Source organism: Rattus norvegicus, chromosome 1 (genome assembly GCF_021556685.1).
Source record: "Rattus norvegicus strain SHRSP/BbbUtx chromosome 1, alternate assembly SHRSP_T2T, whole genome shotgun sequence".
Lineage (NCBI taxonomy): Eukaryota > Metazoa > Chordata > Mammalia > Rodentia > Muridae > Rattus > Rattus norvegicus.
In genome coordinates this window covers 194,486,655-194,505,119 of record NC_141534.1, presented here as the reverse complement: position 1 = coordinate 194,505,119, position 18,465 = coordinate 194,486,655, and the positions used below count along the sequence as shown (strand labels likewise).

The following is an 18,465-nucleotide window of genomic DNA, read 5'->3' as shown; positions in this document are numbered from 1 at the left end:
AGTTACCAATCCCAGGCTAGGGCTTGGGGCAAGGGGCTCATGTTTCTACCACATAACAGACAGGCATCTTAACACGAGTCGTCTCTGCATCCCTCACCCGAGAGTCAGCAGCAGACCTTCAGCTCAACTTTATTCCAATAATTTAATAGAAAATTAAAATAATAAATAATATGAAACAGATGAAGATAGCCGAGCTGGTACAGGTCCAGGCCAGCCTAGTACAAAGTTAAGGAGGCAGGGAGAATGGTGAGGCAGGGGAGTGAAGATCTCTGTTGCAATGGCGGAAAGCAGCTTGGAGTATGGTTGATGGTACTGTCTCCTTCTACACGTGTGTTCAATGTGTTAACAAATGGGAAAGGGAATCCTGCCTCATTCTAAACCAGATGGTAAGAGAAAGATGGCAGAACGAGGTTGTGGAGGAGGGTGGACACTGGCTTTCTGAAGAGCCCCACCAGAGGGTAATGCTGGAATGTACCGTGTGGTTAGCAGTGAGTGGCAATGACTGGAGAGGGCTCACTGAACATATCATGCAATGAGGGGATAGAGGGAAGACCCACGACTTGGCCAGCAGAGCCGGGGCAAAGAGAGAGAGGGACTAGGTCCCAGAAGCAAGAGAAAAGCAGGGGAAGATCAAGGTCAGTCCTTGAAGACAATCTGTTGGCCATGAGGACGCTCATCATGGGTGATATGGCGGCGGACGTGAATCCTTCGAACACGGTGCTCTCTGTTCTCTTCATCATCTCCTCGGCCTGCCCCACCACCTCCAGCTGCACCCCCTGTGGCCTCCAGGAGAGCCAGATCTGGGCCACGGGAATTCTCATAAATTAAGATGTTCAGGGTCTCCTCGAAGATCCGAGCTTCAGGGAATTCCACCTGCAAAAGGTCAGCAACCCACAGCTCCTACCTCTGGCCCAGTCCCACAGCACTTCCCAGCAGCTCCTCTGTGGGCTCTCCTCTAGGCCCTGAAGGCAGTTAGGGTTTCCTTTCCTTCATTTCCCAGGCTCTAGGAATGCTTTTTTCATTTATTAAGTCCTAAATACCTGCCACTGTCCCTGGGTTGTTCTAAGCATCAGGAATGTAGTGGTAATAACAAATGCTTGCCCTCAGCATGTTGGAAGTCTAGGGGGAGAACACAGACACATTTTCCCTAAGATATTAAATCAGATGACATTTTATGCAGAAAGCTGGAAAAGGGGACGTGAATGGCCTTTCCCAAGAGAGTTTCATCTTTCAGTAGGGAATCCTTGCTGGAAATGTGGTGTTTGACCAACTCAAAAGAGGGAGGCAGATAGCTAGAGAAAGCAAAATGAGGAGTGGCAACAAGACAGGAACTTGTCTCATATGCCAAGACAGAATGAGGAAGACACACAGAGGGAAAAGAAGTAGGAGAGGGGGCACTTTCTGGCAGTATTGAAAAGGATAGGATGAACCCAGAGTCTTATGCTGCTGGGCCAGTCTACTGCTGAGCCATACCCGTACTCTCAATTGCTTATTATTGAATTATTTTAAGACAGTCTCACTGGGTTGCCCAAGATGGTCTTGAACTTGCAATCCTCCTGTATGAGGGCAGCTAATATGACTGAGACTACCTCCCAGTTATGTGTAATTACAGGTGTTACACCACCACACCCTCCTGTTAAGCTACCTCTTCCTATCTTCCTAATTGCGGGGGGGGGGGGGCCTTCTGGAAGATGGGGTATATCCCATGCCTTTGATCAATGTTTCTTAGTACTTCTACTAGGTGACAAGTATCAGACTGATATTAGCTAGGGGACATTGGAAAGAAAATGGTATAGCATTTCTCTGCAGACAGTGTTCTACCCAAAACTACAGCATTTTGTCCAACTAAAAAGGGAGTTTGACCAACTTTGTCTGAGGCAGTTGCACTGAAATTTCACAAGCAAATGTGTCCAAAGAGAAATGCTTGGTGTGGGTTTGAAAGCACAGTTCATTAGCTGACAGGGAACAGGAAAGGCTGCTCATCACACACCACCAAGGAAAGATTTGCATTCTGTTCAACACACTGTGTCTGTGGTTTGGAGTCTAGGGCAATGCCTAACATAGATTGGGTACTGAGACAGTTTTAAATTTTAACTAATTTTTATATAGGTGGATATTTTGTCTCCATGTTTGTCTGTGCCATCACCTGCATGCAGTGCCCCCAGAGGCCAGAAGAGGGTGTTAAATCCCCTGGGACTGGAGTTGTGAACCTCCAGGTGTATGCTGGGAATCAAACCCATGTTCTCCTAAAGAGTAGCCAGTGCTCCTAACCACTGAGCCCTCGCTCCAGCCCTGGAGACTGTGAACTGTTCACTGATGGCTACCACATTCACAGCATAAATTCAGGAGGTCTAAGGGTTTTGTTTTAGTTTTTCTTTAATGACAGAATTTTACTATGCTGCCTGGCAGGTCCAGAACTCAGTGGTCAGCCTGCCTCTGCTTCAGAGTGCTGAAGCTGAAGGTGTGTGCCACCATAAACATGCCTGTCTTATCCCAAGAGGTTTATAATTCTGGCTGTCAAAGCTGATGCTGAAAAATCGCAAGTTCAAGGCCAGTCTGTGCAGCACAGCAAGACTGTCGCATAACAAAATGAAGTAGCAGAGGGGCTGTGGGAGTGGCTCGGCGGCACAGCACTGGCTTAGCTGCATGATCCTAAGTTCCTTCTGCCACACTGCAGAAACAAAACTGTTCTTGGTAATGGACCTTTTGAGGTTCCAAAGTGAACCATGGACCTTTTTTTGAGGGGATAGTTTTTGAGACAGGATTTTACTATGTAGCCCAGGACTCAGCTTTGTGGACCTTCCATACAGAAAAACACATACATGCTTCTAAACCTGCATGCTATTCTGGGAACTACAAACTGCTTGACCCCTGTCCATTGCCTACACTAAGAACCCTGCTTTAAGGCTGGCCAGCTGCCTCAGTGGTCGGGAGCACCTGCTGCTCGCACAGAGGAGCAGGTTCACTTCCCAGCCCCTCATGGTTGCTCGCAACCACATCTAACTTTAGTCCCAAGGGATCTGATGCCCTCTTCTGCCCTCCACAGGTACCAGCACATATGTGGTATACTTACGCACATGCAGGCAAAACACTCAGACACAAAAAATAAATACAGCTATTTAAAAAGCTACAAACTAGTAAACCATGCTCTTCGCGAGGCCTATGGACTAGTTGATCCAGCAACCCCAAAGAAAAACAGAACCTTCTCTAATCTAACAGCCTCATTTCATAGGTAATGAGGTGACCTTCCCAAACTACATAGCCATGAACTAGAACTCTGGTCCCTGATAACCACCAAAGACTTTCCTTTGCCTGACCTGCTGATCAACCTCTGTCCAGGGTTTCCGTCCTACTTCCCACCCCTCCCTGGTCCCCTCTGACCTTGGTCTGCTTCTTCTCCGTAGCATAGACTATGGAGGTGCAGCACACCTCGGCGATTTTTCGGCCCTGCCCGTAGAAAGACCAGCAGCAAATCTCGTCCCCCAGGACGTCCTTGAGGAAGAGCAGCCGCCCATGAAAGCGCAGGGCTAGTTTGTCAAACAGCTCGATGTTCTTCAGTAAGTTGTCATCTGAAGTGCTGAGAACCAGGGGCCAGCAGGCCTTAGGTGACTGACTGTCTTCCTTCCCTCAGCCCCTCCCCGCCCAGGGGCCCATGTTCCCAGCACTCCAGTCCTGTGCAGCAGGGCGCTTCCTTCCGATAGGCCTCACAAGGGAAGCATTTGCCGAGCAAATCACTGCCCAGCACAGAGGCTCCTGGTGTAGGCTCTCAACTAGGCTGTCACCAGGCACCCCAGCACTGCCACATTTTTTTTAATTTTTTTTTTATTAACTTGAGTATTTCTTATATACATTTCGAGTGTTATTCCCTTTCCCGGTTTCCGGGCAAACATCCCCCTCCCCCCTCCCCTTTCTTATCGGTGTTCCCCTCCCCATCCTCCCCCCATTGCCGCCCTCCCCCCAACAGTCTAGTTCACTGGGGGTTCAGTCTTAGCAGGACCCAGGGCTTCCCCTTCCACTGGTGCTCTTACTAGGCTATTAATTGCTACCTATGAGGTCAGAGTCCAGGGTCAGTCCATGTATAGTCTTTAGGTAGTGGCTTAGTCCCTGGAAGCTCTGGTTGCTTGGCATTGTTGTTCATACGGGGTCTCGAGCCCCTTCAAGCTCTTCCAGTTCTTTCTCTGATTCCTTCAACGGGGGTCCTATTCTCAGTTCAGCACTGCCACATTTTAACTAAGCAAAATTAGGCAGGTTACTCTATCCTCTGGTGCCACAATATCATCTCTAGATGGAGACCAACATGTCCTCAGACCACTGAGTATGAGTAAGTTAACAGGCAACACTGAGTCCAATCCTGTTGGGGAATAAGGAACTAGCCTATGCTAACCATTATCACAGGCGTAGCTTAAACCTCATTTACTGATGACAGGTGGCACAGCTGGGATGGGGGATGCAACAGGCAGGCACTCTGTAGTCTCTCCATGACCACAGTCCTCCATGGGACAGCAGAGCTGTGCTAAACTAGGATTCTGCAGAGCATGAAAATACATGGACACATCCTTGACCACAGCGCTCACCTGGTATAGGAGTACTTGTTGTTACTGCGATTGTGCAGAAGCTTTACCACAGGCTGTAGGGGAAGCAGAAGGATGTGGTCAAGAGTCAGACAAAGAACAGCAGCCGTAGCTGTCATAACCGTCCAACCCATGGGTCTCCAGGGCCTCACCTTGGAGGTGCTGGCCAGGAGCTGCTGCTCTTCCCGGGGTGATGTCACTGTCGGGATGAGGCATAGTGGCGACAACTTCTCCCTTTTTTGCTGGGGAGGAAGTGGAAGTTGATTAGCAGTACAACTGGTGTTCACTCACACCACTTAAATGAATGCTATGTGAAGCTGCTTGGGGTTGAAAATACTCTCCAATGTCTCCAAGCTCACTGGATGTGACCACTCCACTCCACTCTGACTGTACCATGTGCAGTGAATGGTACAGCTAGTGTATAATTTAGCATGCCCAGCTAAGAGGTTTATTTCTGTCTGTTTGTGTGTGTATAAAATTAACACGAAAGGCCAAGCATGGCAGCAGGTACCCAAAGGCCTGGTTACTAGAGGCTGAATATAGCTAATACCTTCCCCACAACTCTACCCTTACCCTCCCAACCTGCTGTTCCGTAGGCACCCAGCTGTGCTCTCCCTGGCTGCACAGGTCAGCCTGCCAGGGGTGTGCTTCATTGAGCTGTGTACAACTCAGCATGCTGACCCTCACAGGGCAGTTCCACTCCTGTGCAGTTACATAGCTTCCTCAGGCTCAGAGTATTGGTTCCTTTTCTTCACAGCTCTTAAGTCTGTCTGTTTTTGACATGTATGACCTTCCCGAGGACTGTCCAGGTGATGATCAGTATACATTTGCTGAATGACTGAGTACAGTGAGGTTGTTTATCTTCGGAGTGCTGGGGGTCAAACCTAGGACCATGAGGGTATACTAAGCAAGTACTCTATCACTGACTTATACTCCTCACCCATTTCAAAAATTAAATTTACTAGACTGCTTGAATTAGTCTCTTGCCTCAGCTGCCACAGTGACACATTCCTCTAATCCCAGCACTTGGGGAACAGATGTAGGAGGATCACCCTGAATTTGAGACCAGTCTGATCTACATAACGAGCCCTGTCTCAAAAACAAACAAAATAAAAAAACAATCCTCCTGTCTCAGCTTCCCAAATGTTGAAATGTACCTTTAGAGACATGTTAGAGGCATGCCTGTCTTTAAAGGTACAATTCTGAGACAAGTTCTAGAAATTGTTTTTTGAGAGAGAGAGCTATTATTATTTATTATTTAGTTTTTTAAGACAGGGTTTTTTCCATGTGGCCTGCAATGTCCTAGAACTCACTCTGTAGACCAGGCTAACCTTAGAGATCTGCCTGCTTCAGATTCCCAAGTACTAGGATTAAAGGTGTGTGCTCTCATGCCCAGCTAAGAGGTTTTCATGTGTGTGTGTGTGTGTGTGTGTGTGTTTATATATGTTTATATGTATGTATAATATTTAAATGGAAAGCCAGGCATGGTAGCTGGTAACCCTAAGGTCGAGCTACTAGAGCCTGAGGTGGGAGGGCTGCTTAAACTTGGGGCTGTGAGAATGGCCTAGACATAACTCTCAAAGAAAGTACAGATGAAAAAAATAAGTCCATCCATAATCCCAGGAGGCAGGAGGTAGATGTTGAGCAGAGGCACAAGTACAGGGCTAGCTTAGCTTGGTCTATACAGAATTTGAAGCTAGTAAGGACTCTGCATCAAGATTGTCTCAGAACAAAAACAACAAAACACCAGGAATGTGCATGCCTGCAATGGAAACACTTGGGAGGCAGAGGCAAGTAGTCATCAAGTTTGAAAGCAGCTTAGGCTACTTAATAAAACTACCTCAAAACAAACAAAACAACAACAAAATCAATGGAAGCATAGAAGTCTGCAATTACTGTCAATTTTGAAGCAGTGAGTCTCATAAAGATACACTTATCTGTATGAAAAATAATGGAGGGGCTGGGGATTTAGCCCAGTGGTAGAGCGCTTACCTAGGAAGCGCAAGGCCCTGGGTTCGGTCTCCAGCTCCGAAAAAAAAAAAAAAAGAACCAAAAAAAAAAAAAAAAAAAAAAAAGAAAAATAATGGAAACTGTAGTTTGGGTGCAGGAACAAAACAAAATACAGCATGAGAAAGAACCAGAAACAAACAGGTGTGGCATCTGAGAACTGAGGAGTAAGTGCAGGAAGCAGAGTGCTGTGTAACAAATGGCCCCAATGCCACAGCTTCATTTAACACGAGGCATTTATTATGATTTCCTTTTCCTATGGGTCAGGAATTCTTCTGGAGTGGCTTAGGCCCCATGGCACAAGTTCTCCCGAGAAGGCATGCACAAGGGGGTTACAGGCATGCACAAGGGGGTTACAGGCATGCACAAGGGGGTTACAGGCATGCACAAGGGGGTTACAGGCATGCACAAGGGGGTTACAGGCATGCACAAGGGGGTTACAGGCATGCACAAGGGGGTTACAGGCATGCACAAGGGGGTTACAGGCATGCACAAGGGGGTTACAGGCATGCACAAGGGGGTTACAGGTATCTGCTTCTTAGGATCACTTTCTGAGAAACACGGCTGCTATATTCACATGGCTGTTGCATGAGGGATCTAACCTCTGCCACCTGGACCTCTCTGTAGGTATGCCTGAGTGTCTTTATAACGTGACAGTTGGTTTCTCAGAGAAAATAACGCAGAAGAGAAGATGGACAACAGATGGCTCACTGTCCTTTATGACTAGCTTCATCTGCCTTAAGTCACTGGGATCTGTCTCAAAGTTGGTTCCTTTAATTCATTGCTCCCAAGATTGTCCAAGTCTCAGAAGTACAGAAAATCTAAGCCAGATTCAGGATGGGATGAGGCCGTCTGGGTAGAGTTCATCAACTTCAGCTCATGGAGGGACTTTTCTCCTAGCTGAAGAGCTATGAACCACAGGCATGTTGTCTCTTCCACTTAACCACTTAGTAAACTCTTGTTCAAAAGGCAGGGAGGGTAAAGAAAGAGGAGGCACTCAGAAGTCACTGGTCACCGTAAGTCACTCGGACAACACTAGGCAGCTTTGTTGCCCACCCCTGACCAGGTGTGAGTCTCACAGTTCCGGTGCCCAGAAGCATCATTCTTTTCCCAAGAAATATCCACAGTCCCAGCTTCCTCAGCCTGCTGCTTCCCACACGCATGAGTTCGACTGTCCAAAGCCCACTTACACTTCAGCTATGGCTGCTCCTTTAAGTCCATGCAGGTGATGTCCCTGCTAATAATGTCTTAAATGCTTATGGTCTAAGCTTAGGTCTTATGTTCTAAGAGAAACACACACACACACACACACACACACACCCCTTTTTGAAAAGAACTTTTGACTGCTTTAGGCTTGAAAATAAGCTGTTGAGAGGTTACATCCTAAACTGCCTTTTTTAAACTTTTATTTTTATTAGACTGGGTCTCAGTGTGAGACCTCTGCCTCTGAGTGCTGGGATTAAGGGTGTGCCACCAGAACAGTGCAATCTTAGGCCTCTTAGAAGAGCTGTTATGGGCTAGAGAGATGGCTCAGGGGCTAAGAACACTGAATGCTCTTCCAGGAGTCCTGAGTTCAATTCCAGCAACCACAGGGTGGCTCACAACCATCTGTAATGGGATCTGATGCCCTCTTCTGGTGTGTTTGACAGTGACAGTGTACCCACATACATGAAATAAATAAATAAATAAGTCTTTTAAAAAAAAGGAAAAAAAAAGAAAAAGAAAAAAAGGAAGAAAAAAAGAAGAGGAGGAGGAGGAGGAGGAGGAGGAGGAGGAGGAGGAGGAGCAGGAGCAGGAGGAGGAGCAGCAGCAGCAGCAGCTGTTATTTGGGAGAATGTAGAGCACATTCCTGCAGTCAAGTTCATAGGAGGATGAGCCTTGTGCTGCCAAAGGAAGGTCCTGCCTAGAAAACAAAAGGGCTAGCATGTAACTGAAGGATTCTCTGGGATCTCTCTGGGGACTTCTGGGGTCTGAACAAAGGACTTCACAAGCACATTCTTGAATTAACGACATTTTCCTGGGGATGTTCTGTATTTAATCTTTGCATGGAAACCATTTGTTCATTGTATGCATTATCTGGAAAGCTTGGGAATGTGTAAACAGCTCCTGGCTTTGTTGTTCCACTGTTTGTTCCTTTAGCTTACTCTCTCCACCACCAGCATAAGCAATAAGAAACTGCATGGCTCTGACTGTCCTGGAACTCCCTCTGTAGACCAACCAGGCTGGTGTGGAGCTCACAGAGGTCTGCCTGCTCTACTTTCTGAGTGCTTAAAGGGATTAAAGGCACGACACTTGTGGTTTTGCATAAACACCCACACCCCAGAATACACAATTTGTTGTCCTTTTTAATTTATTAAGTTTCTTCTATTTTGTTTTTTGAGACAGAGTCTTTCTGTGTTGCCCTGGCTGTCCTGGAACTTACTCTGTAGACCAGTCTGGCCTTGAACTCATAGAAATCCACCTGCCTCTGTCTCCCAAGTGTTGGGATTAAAGGTATGACCACTACCACACCATTTATTAAATCTTTTTAAACTATGTTCTTTTTTTAAAGATTTATTTATTTATTTATTATATATAAGTACACTGTCTCTGTCTTCAGACACACCAGAAGAGGGCACCAGATCTCATTACAGATGGTTGTGAGCCACCCTGTGGTTGCTGGGATTTGAACTCAGGACCTCTGGAAAAGCAGTCAGTGCTCTTAACCACTGAGCCATCTCTCCAGCCCCCTTATTTTGATCATATTCTTTATCCTCCCCAGGTCCTCTCCCTCTCCCTCCTTCCCTCCCTCCCTCTCTCTCAAAGTGTGTGGGGGGGGGCTGGAGAGATGGCTTAGCAATTAAGGGGAATGCTCTTCCAGAGGACATGTTCAAATCCCAGCACTCACATGGCAGCTCCCCGCTGTCTGAAACTCCAAGATCTGACAGTCTCATATGGACATACATGCAGGCAAAACACCAATGCACATAAAATAAATTTAAAAAGAAAAAGAAAGAAAACCAAGCTGGGTGGTGACTGTGAATGCCTTTAATCCAAGCACTTTAGGAGACAGAGGAAAGTAGATCTCTGTAACTTTGAGGTCTACAGAGGAATTCCAGGATAGCCAGGGATACATAGTGAGACCCTGTCTGAAAACAAATAAACAAACAAAAAGAGAAAGAAAGAAAGAAAGAAAGAAAGAAAGAAAGAAAGAAGGGAAGGAAGGAAGGAAGGAAGGAAGGAAGGAAGGAAGGAAGGAAGGAAGGAAATCAGTAGGACAGAAATACCAAACCAAAAAGTATGGAGTGTGTTTTGTGTTGGCCATCTACTCCTGGACACCTTGAAATGGTTGCTATACCCAGTGACACTCTATTGGAGAACATGAATTTTCCCTTTCCCAGAAGTATCTGCTGCAAATAAGGTCTTGTTAGGAGGGGGTCTTCTCACTCCTTTCCCCTTTTTTGTGCCTGAATTTTTGTCTGATTTGGACTTGTACTTGTCATAGTCTCTGTGCATATATCTGTTCTGCTGTGTCTGAAAGCCATTGCACAATGTGTTACCTCTTGATGACAAATTACTAGAGACACAGCAGGCTACACAACAATGGTCACTTGCTGGTGCCTTCTGAAATCTGTGGGTCAGACCTTCACACCAAACCAGTCTCTCATGAACTAGTTTAGCTGATGGCCACAGTTGGCCACAATAGCACATGCTGTCATCCCAGTCTACAAGAAGTGAAAGGAGGAAGAGCCTCAATTCAAGGCTTGACTGGGGTACATTTAGGGACCTCATTTCAAAACTACAAACAATATGAGATGCTGGCCAGAAGTGTATCATCTGAATACTTGACCAGGCCTAGAGGATCTGCTTCTGATAAAGTTGGCCCACTTGGTGGGAATCAGTTGACAGAAGGCTTCAGTTCCTCACCAGGGAGACTTCCCAAGAGCTGTTTGGGTTCCTCATATAATGGCTTGCTACCAGAGTGAAAGGTCCACAAGGCAGAAGCTATTCTTTTGTATGACCTAATTTCAAAAGTCACACATTGGAGCTGAGGGTAATGGTGCGTACCTGAGATCTTGGCAATGGGGAGGTAGGGGTAAAGAATCAGCAACCACTTGAGACGGACTTTACAGTTACACAATGTCTCTCTACAATATGGTTGGCAGAGTTAGTTCTATTCAGTGTTGGGGGACTAAACAAGAGCCCAATTCTAAAGGAGGCGAAAGTCACTGGTGGCCATTTTTAGATACTAGGTATCTGTTTAAGTAAAACTGTTTAATAGATGGTACCCTGAAAACAAAGTTACTCAATGAGGAACAAAAGAGTTAAATCCCTTCATAGTTCACATTTACAAAAGTGAGCTTCACTGAGATTAAAATGTCCATATATGAGAGGCTGGAGAGATGGCTGCTCTCGCAGAGGCTCTAGGTATGGTTTCCAGCACCCACATGGCAGCTCACAACCATTCATAGCTCCAGTTCCAGGGGATCTGATGTACCAGGCATGCATTAGTATACATATACACAATGCAGGCAAAATAGACACACACAAAATCTTTTTAAAAGTCCATATATAAAAAGATATGTATGTAAAATTATAAAGCTAATAAAAAAAATAGGATAGGAAATAAATAAGTAACCCTCCTCCCCCACCAATGGTTACATACACTGTTAGGAGAAAATGCTGTCTTGACTACAAGACTTACTCAGTTGATAGCGCAAAGCAGGACTTTACAAATGACCCCATGGAAGACTGAAGAAATGCTAAATCTATAATTATTCCATAACCCTAGTAAATTACTGACTCAGGCAAGAACTACCAATTGGTTTATTGTTGACAGGCAACTGTCTTTTGCACAATGTGCAAATTAATAGCACACAGATGAATTTATAGTTAGCAACAAGGAAATCTAAATACAGTGGAGGACTCAACTATCATCTGAATTCAGGGACCAAATCTGAGCATCATTAGTCATATTAGCAACATCATGGTGTGTTGATGTAATACAGTATGAAATACACTACACCTTCTAGGATGTAACTGAACCAATCAAACTTTTAAATTTATGGCCTAATTTATAGCAAATCTGGGATATATTAGGATTTGAACCAAATGACATCAGAACTGAGCAATCAAGCAACTTTGGTAAGCAGACCATTGTTATAGGAAATGGCTTTTAACAACTAAGCTTTATAAGCAAAACAACAAACAAACAAAAAACCAGGCTGTTTCGGAAGACACTTGCTGAACATAGCAGACACAATGTGAAGCTCAACTCTAAGTGAACTGTTCAACACATTTCAGCAAAACTAGAGAAACTGGAACATATGCCCTGGATGTTAGAGTAAAATTTTATTGACACAGAAAGATATAAATCATTAACAATGTCAAAGAAAGTATACAAAATAATACATACAACATGGCTGAATTTTAGTGAGTAGACATACACATACACACAAAAACCTGAAAAAATTTGATGCTTTATTTTTTTGGTGATTCATTTCCTAAATTTCTATAGCTGATAATACTTCTCTAAAAATAATGTGGTGGGGCCGGAGAGGTGGTTCAGTCAAAGTACTTGTTGTACAGTCATGAGGCCCTGAGTTCAGACTCCTAGCATCCATGTGAAAGGCCCATGACACATCGTAATCCCATCATGAGCATAGTGGAGACAGGTAGATCCCTTGAGCTCACTGGCCAGAAAGCCTACCCCACGCCAGTGAATTCCAGTTTCAGTGAGACCCTGTCTCAAAAAGTGAGGTGGAAGCTGAACATACTCTTTAATCCTTGCACTCAGGAGGCAGAAGCAGGTCTCGGTGGACTCGGGGCCATTCTGGCCTACACATCAAGTTCCAGGTAATTAGAACAATAAGTGAAACCCTGTCTCCGAGCAAACAAACAAACACACCAGACAGAACAATGTGGAGTATGACGTAAGAAGACACTTGATGTTAACCCCTGGCCTCTGTACACACATGCACAGATGTGCACATACCCACACATAACACCTACACACAAACGGCTTTTGTAATTTAAAAATTCAAGGATCTTGGGCTAGCAAGATGGCTCAGCACATAAAGATGCCTGACAACCTGAGTCTGGTCATGGGGGCACACATGCTGAAAGGAGAGAATTAACACCCACAAGTCATACTGTAGAACACACATACCCACACACAAATATGAATAAAATGTAACAAAACACATGCACATACCTCTATTCCATAGACAAGTAACATCTTGAGAGAAAATACCAACAATATCTAAACCTGATCCTCAAAAGCCAGAAAAAAAATTGAAGATTTTGGATTTTTGACATGGGATCTCCCTATGTAACTCTCTTAGGAAGGAAGGAAGGAAGGAAGGGAGGGAGGGAGGGAAGGAGGGAGGGAGGGAGGGAAGGGTGGGTTTCTTTGTATAGCTAGCTCTGGCTGTCCTAGAACTTACTCTGTAGACCAGGCTATTCTGAAATTTGGAGATCAGCTTGCCTCTTGCTCCCCAAGGCTGAGATTAAAGGTGTGTGCCACTATGCCCAGTTCCTATGTAATTCCTGCTGCCTTTGAACTTACCGTCCTACTGCCGCTGCCTCCGGAGTGCTGGGACTAAAGGACGGCAGTACCACACCCAGCTGGAAAAGCCAACTTTTTTGACACATGCCTTAGAGGCCGTGTAATACATGCTACTATGTAACATGGTTTAATTCTCCTAGGAACTAAACTAAAATAGTCAAGGATCTCCTGTTAAGCAATAAGAGCATAAGAAACCGAGTAGAAGGGGTTGGGGATTTAGCTCAGTGGTAGAGCACTTGCCTAGGAAGCGCAAGGCCCTGGGTTCGGTCCCCAGCTCCGAAAAAAAAAAAAAAAAAAAAAAGAAACTGAGTAGAAAATCTGTTAAATATGTAAAGCAGTTGCAGAAAGGGGCTTTAAAAAGTCGAGTGTATAAATATGAAAGGATGCTCGACCTGAGTAGTAATGAGAAGCAGCAAAGTCAAATGAGATCACCCCACACCTATCCGCATGGCAAAGTTAGAAAGATGGAGGACGGCAAGGTTATTGAGGATTGAAGCCAGAATGAGGTTTCCTGTCAGCACAAAGCAGTGTAACCATCTGAGAAAATACTCTGACCACATTTACTGAAATCTGGCTGGCATGCATCCATTGGCCTCTTAATTCTCAAGCTACAACTGTTAAGAAATTCAATAAGACCAGAAGGGCACACATACAGGATGCCCACAATAACACTGTTTGTAGAAGCAGAAAGGAGAAAGCAAACTCCAAACTCAGGAGGATGCATGAATAAAATTTGGTGAGAAAATGGTGGACTCCTGCACAGCAGTCCAGACAGTGTGATTGGATCCTGCAAGAAGTAGTGAGTGAAAAACAGCACCAAGACCACAGCTAAGTAACACTGATACAAACAAATACATACAAAAAGCATATATGCAAAGATGCTTTAGTTCCTCAAAGGAAGAGCAATAATCCAAGTATATGTACCAACACCTTAGGATTAGAGAGGGGTAGAGTTGGAGGAGATGGACAAGGGATTGGGAATAGGAGAGGAGGGGACACAAAACTGAAATAGAAAAGACTTGCCTAGACCAGAGATGCTCTGGCATGCCCTGAGGACTACGTGGAGCTGCTGGGGGTGGGGGGTGTTAGGAAGAAGTTGGGGTGGGGCATGGGAAGGAAGCACTACACTAGGGAATCAGATAAACTGAACTGAAACTGCACTCACTTTCTGAGTGGCCTTAAAAGCATCCCTAATGTTCCTTTGTATCTTTGTATGTTAACCAAGGGTACAATATATACTGACAAGGCAACAGCAAAATCCCTCCTGACTTAGCAGGGATGGAAAGGCAATAGGTCAACTTCAATTACAGAGCAGAGTTAAGACATGTACACCTGAAATCCCAGCATTCAGGAGGCTGACGAAGGAAGAGTTTGAGATCAAGGCCAACCTGGGCTACATGGCTAGACCCTGTGTGTAAGATAAAATAACTAAGGACTGTACTTCCAAGGTCTAGCTCAGGGCGAGTCCAATAGCTCAGAGAGGAAAGGAGGCAGAACCTGACAACCTGAGTTTGATCTCCCCTTCAATCCATTCTCCAAAGCTGTCCACACACACATGTGGCACATGCCACTCACTTCAAAATTATATGTTAAAAAAGATCTAATTCAGGGCTGGAGAGATGGCTCAGGCAGTTAAGAGCACTGGCTGCTCTTCCAGAGGTCCTGAGTTCAATTCCCAGCAACCACGTGGTGACTCACAATCATCTGTAATGGGATCTGATGCCCTCTTCTGGTGTGTCTGAAGACAGTGGCATACATAAAATAAATAAGTCAAAAAAAAAAAAAGTCTAATTCAATATTTTAAAAACTGTTACATGGTAACTCTTTAATGGGTCATAAAATAAGTATAATGTGTCTCAAATATTAGAGAGAGGGGAAGGAGATGGCAAGGAATGATATATTAAGAGACATTTTATTAACAGCACTCTTTCACAAAATGCTTTGAATTATACAAGGACAAAATAACTTTTTTCCCTATGGGCTATAGGTAAATTTGAAAAAATATATATACTATTCAAAAGAATTCTGCCCTTTCAGATTTCAAGTGCCAATAATCAGGCCAGTGAGTGGCTCAGTAGCTTGCTAACAAGCCTGGAGGCCTAAGTTCAATCCCTAGAACCCATGGTATGGTAGGAAGAAGGCATCTGGAATAATTATTAGTTATTGCTGGAAGTAAAGGACTGAGAGGGAGGGAGTTATCCTCTGACCCTCACATACACACTATGGTTCCTTCTCACTTGTACGCATTCCCACATTAAGTAAATAAACACAATAAAAAATTAAAACCAATAAGTATTCCCTGAGAGAAAAGTAGTTCAGTCTCCACTTAACTTACAACCGGCATTCAAGATACCACAGCTTACAATCTACTACTGTGTTATACAATAACCCTCAACAAAAGAGTTGATTAAAACTTACCACACTGTATTTATTTTTCTGACTTATCTTTTGGAACATGAGAACAGAAAGCTAGAGAATGGAACTGACTGGTTCAAGAGTACTAGGCACCACAGAGCCGGCCTGGATTCCTAGAACCCACACAAGTATAGCAGCACAGGTGGGGAGGCCTGGGAAGCCCCAGCCTTGCTGATGGAGTATGGCTCTACTGTATAACACTTTATTCCAGAAGAGTCTCACTGTTTGAAAAAGCCCTAAAAATAAAAACCCCTGAGGGTTGGAAGATAGGCGTGGGCGTGTGTGTGTGTGTGTGTGTGTGTGTGTGTGTGTGCGCACACACACACACACACACACACACACGTAATGTAATAAGAAATCGAAAACTTAAATTATATAAATTGAGATTCCCCTGCTGGCCTAGAGAGCTACTTAAGACTTCTGAGCAAGGAGAGAATAGACTGGGGTTCTGTGAGAATGTCATTCAGGGGAGAATGAACACGCTGAACAGGAACAGCTGCAAGCACAGACCAGGTAATTCTTTATGATTTTATATATATAAACATATCGTGTGTGTGTATGCTCTGTCTTCACACGCACCAGAAGAGGAAATCAGATTGAATTACAGATGGTTGTGAGTTACCATGTGGCTGTTGGGAATTGAACTCAGGACCTCTGGAAGATCAGCCAGTGCTTTAACTCCTGAGCCATGTCTTCAGCCCCCACCCCACCCCCAAGCAGGCATTTCTATTGACAATAGCCTGGACACCAGGTAGAACTGACCTTGCCTCAAGCAGCAGGCATGTTGCCGAGGACTATGCTCCCCCCAAATCCCAAAAGCCTAGGGGTCAAATCCAGTCTAAGTGAGGCTCTCTGGGCCATATCTCTCTTCTGTTGCAATAGCTATCTATTGGATAGGAGGACAGGGACCAAGAAGGTGAGGGGGGGACTCTCACCTGCAGCGCCAGCTGACAGTCTTCAATCAGGCCCTGTACCAGGTAGTATCGGGCTTCACCTAGCAGCTCCCCCAGTTCTCTGGTACTCTCAGGCAGTGGCACTGACCCGTCCCGCAGGTAGTTGAGAATTGTACCAAAGTGTCGGCCACTCCGGTCAATCAGCACCCAACCTGGTGGGGTGGGAAAAGGCAAAAGGAAAAATGGTTTGCTGGGGGCACTCGGGCTAATACATTCTTAGAAAACTGATGGCAAAGCCATAAGAAAACTTATATATGCCTGGTGGTCCACCCCTTAATCTCAGCAGTTAGGAGGCAGAGGCAAGTGGATCTCTGTGAGTTTAAGGCCAGCCTGGTCTACAGAGTGAGTTCCAAGACAGCCAAGGCTACAGGGAGAAATCCTGTGGGGGCAGGGAGGCAACAACAAAGATAAAAAACCCCTAATACTTATCTGTTTTATACCTCTACCATATCCAATGTTTCACACATCTCCAGTGTATCATACATACACCTGCCACAGAGCTCGCTCCCAAATCTGGTGGATGGTCAGAAGGCTCTCAGCACAGGGACGTAAAGTCAGGATCTCATTATGTAGCCCAGACTGAGCATGAGCACTATAGTATAGGCAGGTGCCACCAAGCCCAGCTTACCACGGAGAAATTCTCACCAAATTACCTTATGAACACATTTAACCCCTTGTATTAGTTTTAACCATCTCACCTAATGAAAATGTCCACTTTCAATCCTCTAATTCACAACGATAAAGTAGTAACAATATTACTTGGAATACCAAGAACTTACTCTGATTGCATGAAATTTTCTTGCTTACTGATCATCCCTACTCAATGCCCTCCCCAAACCCCCCCCGGGGGGGTGATCAGATCCCTTTACCAAACTTTCTCTAACACTAACTGATGCTTCACAATACTTATCAAATAAGTGGATTTTCATCTTCAGTACCTGAAAGCTGAACTTCACCTGCTAATTGTTTCCTTTCATCTTTGCTAAACCCTTCCCTTTAAAGCTATTCTATAATAAATGGGTTCCCAATTTAAAGGCAACACTCCTAAGGTTCACCTGTCAAGAGCTGCGCCCTTCACTCAGGTCCCTGACAAACCCAGAGCAGCCTTCTCTTTTCACATATATGCATTTATAGATGATTCCTAGAGAGTGCTGGCACTTGAGTTAGAGACAGATCAAATCTTTCAGTTCTCGAGGCTACCTGCTGGCGGTTCTACTGCAGAGAGGCAAACAAAAGGTTGGGCAGTGGGAAGTAAGTGGTAAAGGTGTTTGAAGGGTGCTGCTCGAGTAGGACTGGTTCCTTGGCTTTTAGAACTAAGGGAAGACCCGATAATCGGCAACTGAGCGCTTGGCAGATGTTACTGCTGGAAATAAAGGATTGGGCAAAGAGAGAGATTTTGAATTAGGAAAAGATTAAGATGGGACGAGGGAGTCGGGAATGAACTGGGGGCTGGAGGGCAGCACGTGTACCGGCGGCACGCATACCTCCCGCATCTGTGAGCACTTCCACGCGGCCGCTGAACATGGCCTTGAGCATGGTGTCCTGCCCCGTGAGGGTGCGCAGCGTGGTGTAGTGCAGCGAGCCGCCCACGTTCAGCTTCACATACTTGCTGTTCGGGGTCAGGGGCTTCAGACTGTACGAGGGGGAGCCAGGTTCGACACCTGAGGGGTTAGGGGACTCCAGGCATTCGGCCGCAGCCGCCGCCGGGCCAGAGGCCTCGGCCGACATGCCAGTGAGCGGACGCGGGTGACAGTCGAAGCTCTCTCCGCGCCCCGGACCCGCTCCCTGAGACCCCGCGACTCCTGCGCGGGCGCCCGACCGCTCGGCGCACACGCCCACTCGCCGCCGCTACTCTGCTACGTCCACCAGCCGCCCCATCGCGCGCTCTCTCCACCCGGAAGCTGGCGCGCGGAGCTGCGCAGGCGCGGCCAGGCTGGAGGCCGCGTCTTGGGGGCGGAGCCAAGAGCTGGGG

The 18,465-nt window shown here is 45.7% G+C and overlaps 1 protein-coding gene across 2 annotated transcripts; it reads right to left on the bottom strand.

Annotated features, from left to right (window-relative positions):
- Positions 1-104: 104 nt before the first annotated feature.
- Positions 105-18,398, bottom strand: Kctd13 (potassium channel tetramerization domain containing 13). Of its 2 annotated transcripts, NM_198736.1 has the most exons (6): positions 17,978-18,398; positions 16,476-16,645; positions 4,724-4,813; positions 4,575-4,627; positions 3,382-3,577; positions 105-873 (listed from the first exon to the last, which is right to left on the bottom strand). In NM_198736.1, exons 1-6 carry the CDS (start codon positions 18,219-18,221, stop codon positions 637-639), a joined length of 990 nt encoding a protein of 329 aa, NP_942031.1. In that variant the 5' UTR covers positions 18,222-18,398; the 3' UTR covers positions 105-636. The 2 variants fall into 2 exon arrangements, 1 of the variants encoding a protein (NP_942031.1); XR_015686594.1 differs by lacking the exons at positions 105-873; positions 3,382-3,577; positions 4,575-4,627; positions 4,724-4,813 and adding an exon at positions 13,497-14,787 and having other exon boundaries at positions 16,220-16,645; positions 17,978-18,396.
- Positions 18,399-18,465: the final 67 nt, after the last annotated feature.

Excerpts from the sequence above, each read along its gene's own strand:
- Kctd13 (NM_198736.1), bottom strand. The coding sequence starts at position 18,221 with ATGTCGGCCGAGGCCTCTGGCCCGGCGGCGGCTGCGGCCGAATGCCTG. Across the intron at positions 16,646-17,977 it reads AGTGCTCACAGATGCGGGAG|GTTGGGTGCTGATTGACCGG; the intron begins GTATGCGTGCCG and ends CCACCCCACCAG. Across the intron at positions 874-3,381 it reads CGGAGAAGAAGCAGACCAAG|GTGGAATTCCCTGAAGCTCG; the intron begins GTCAGAGGGGAC and ends GACCTTTTGCAG.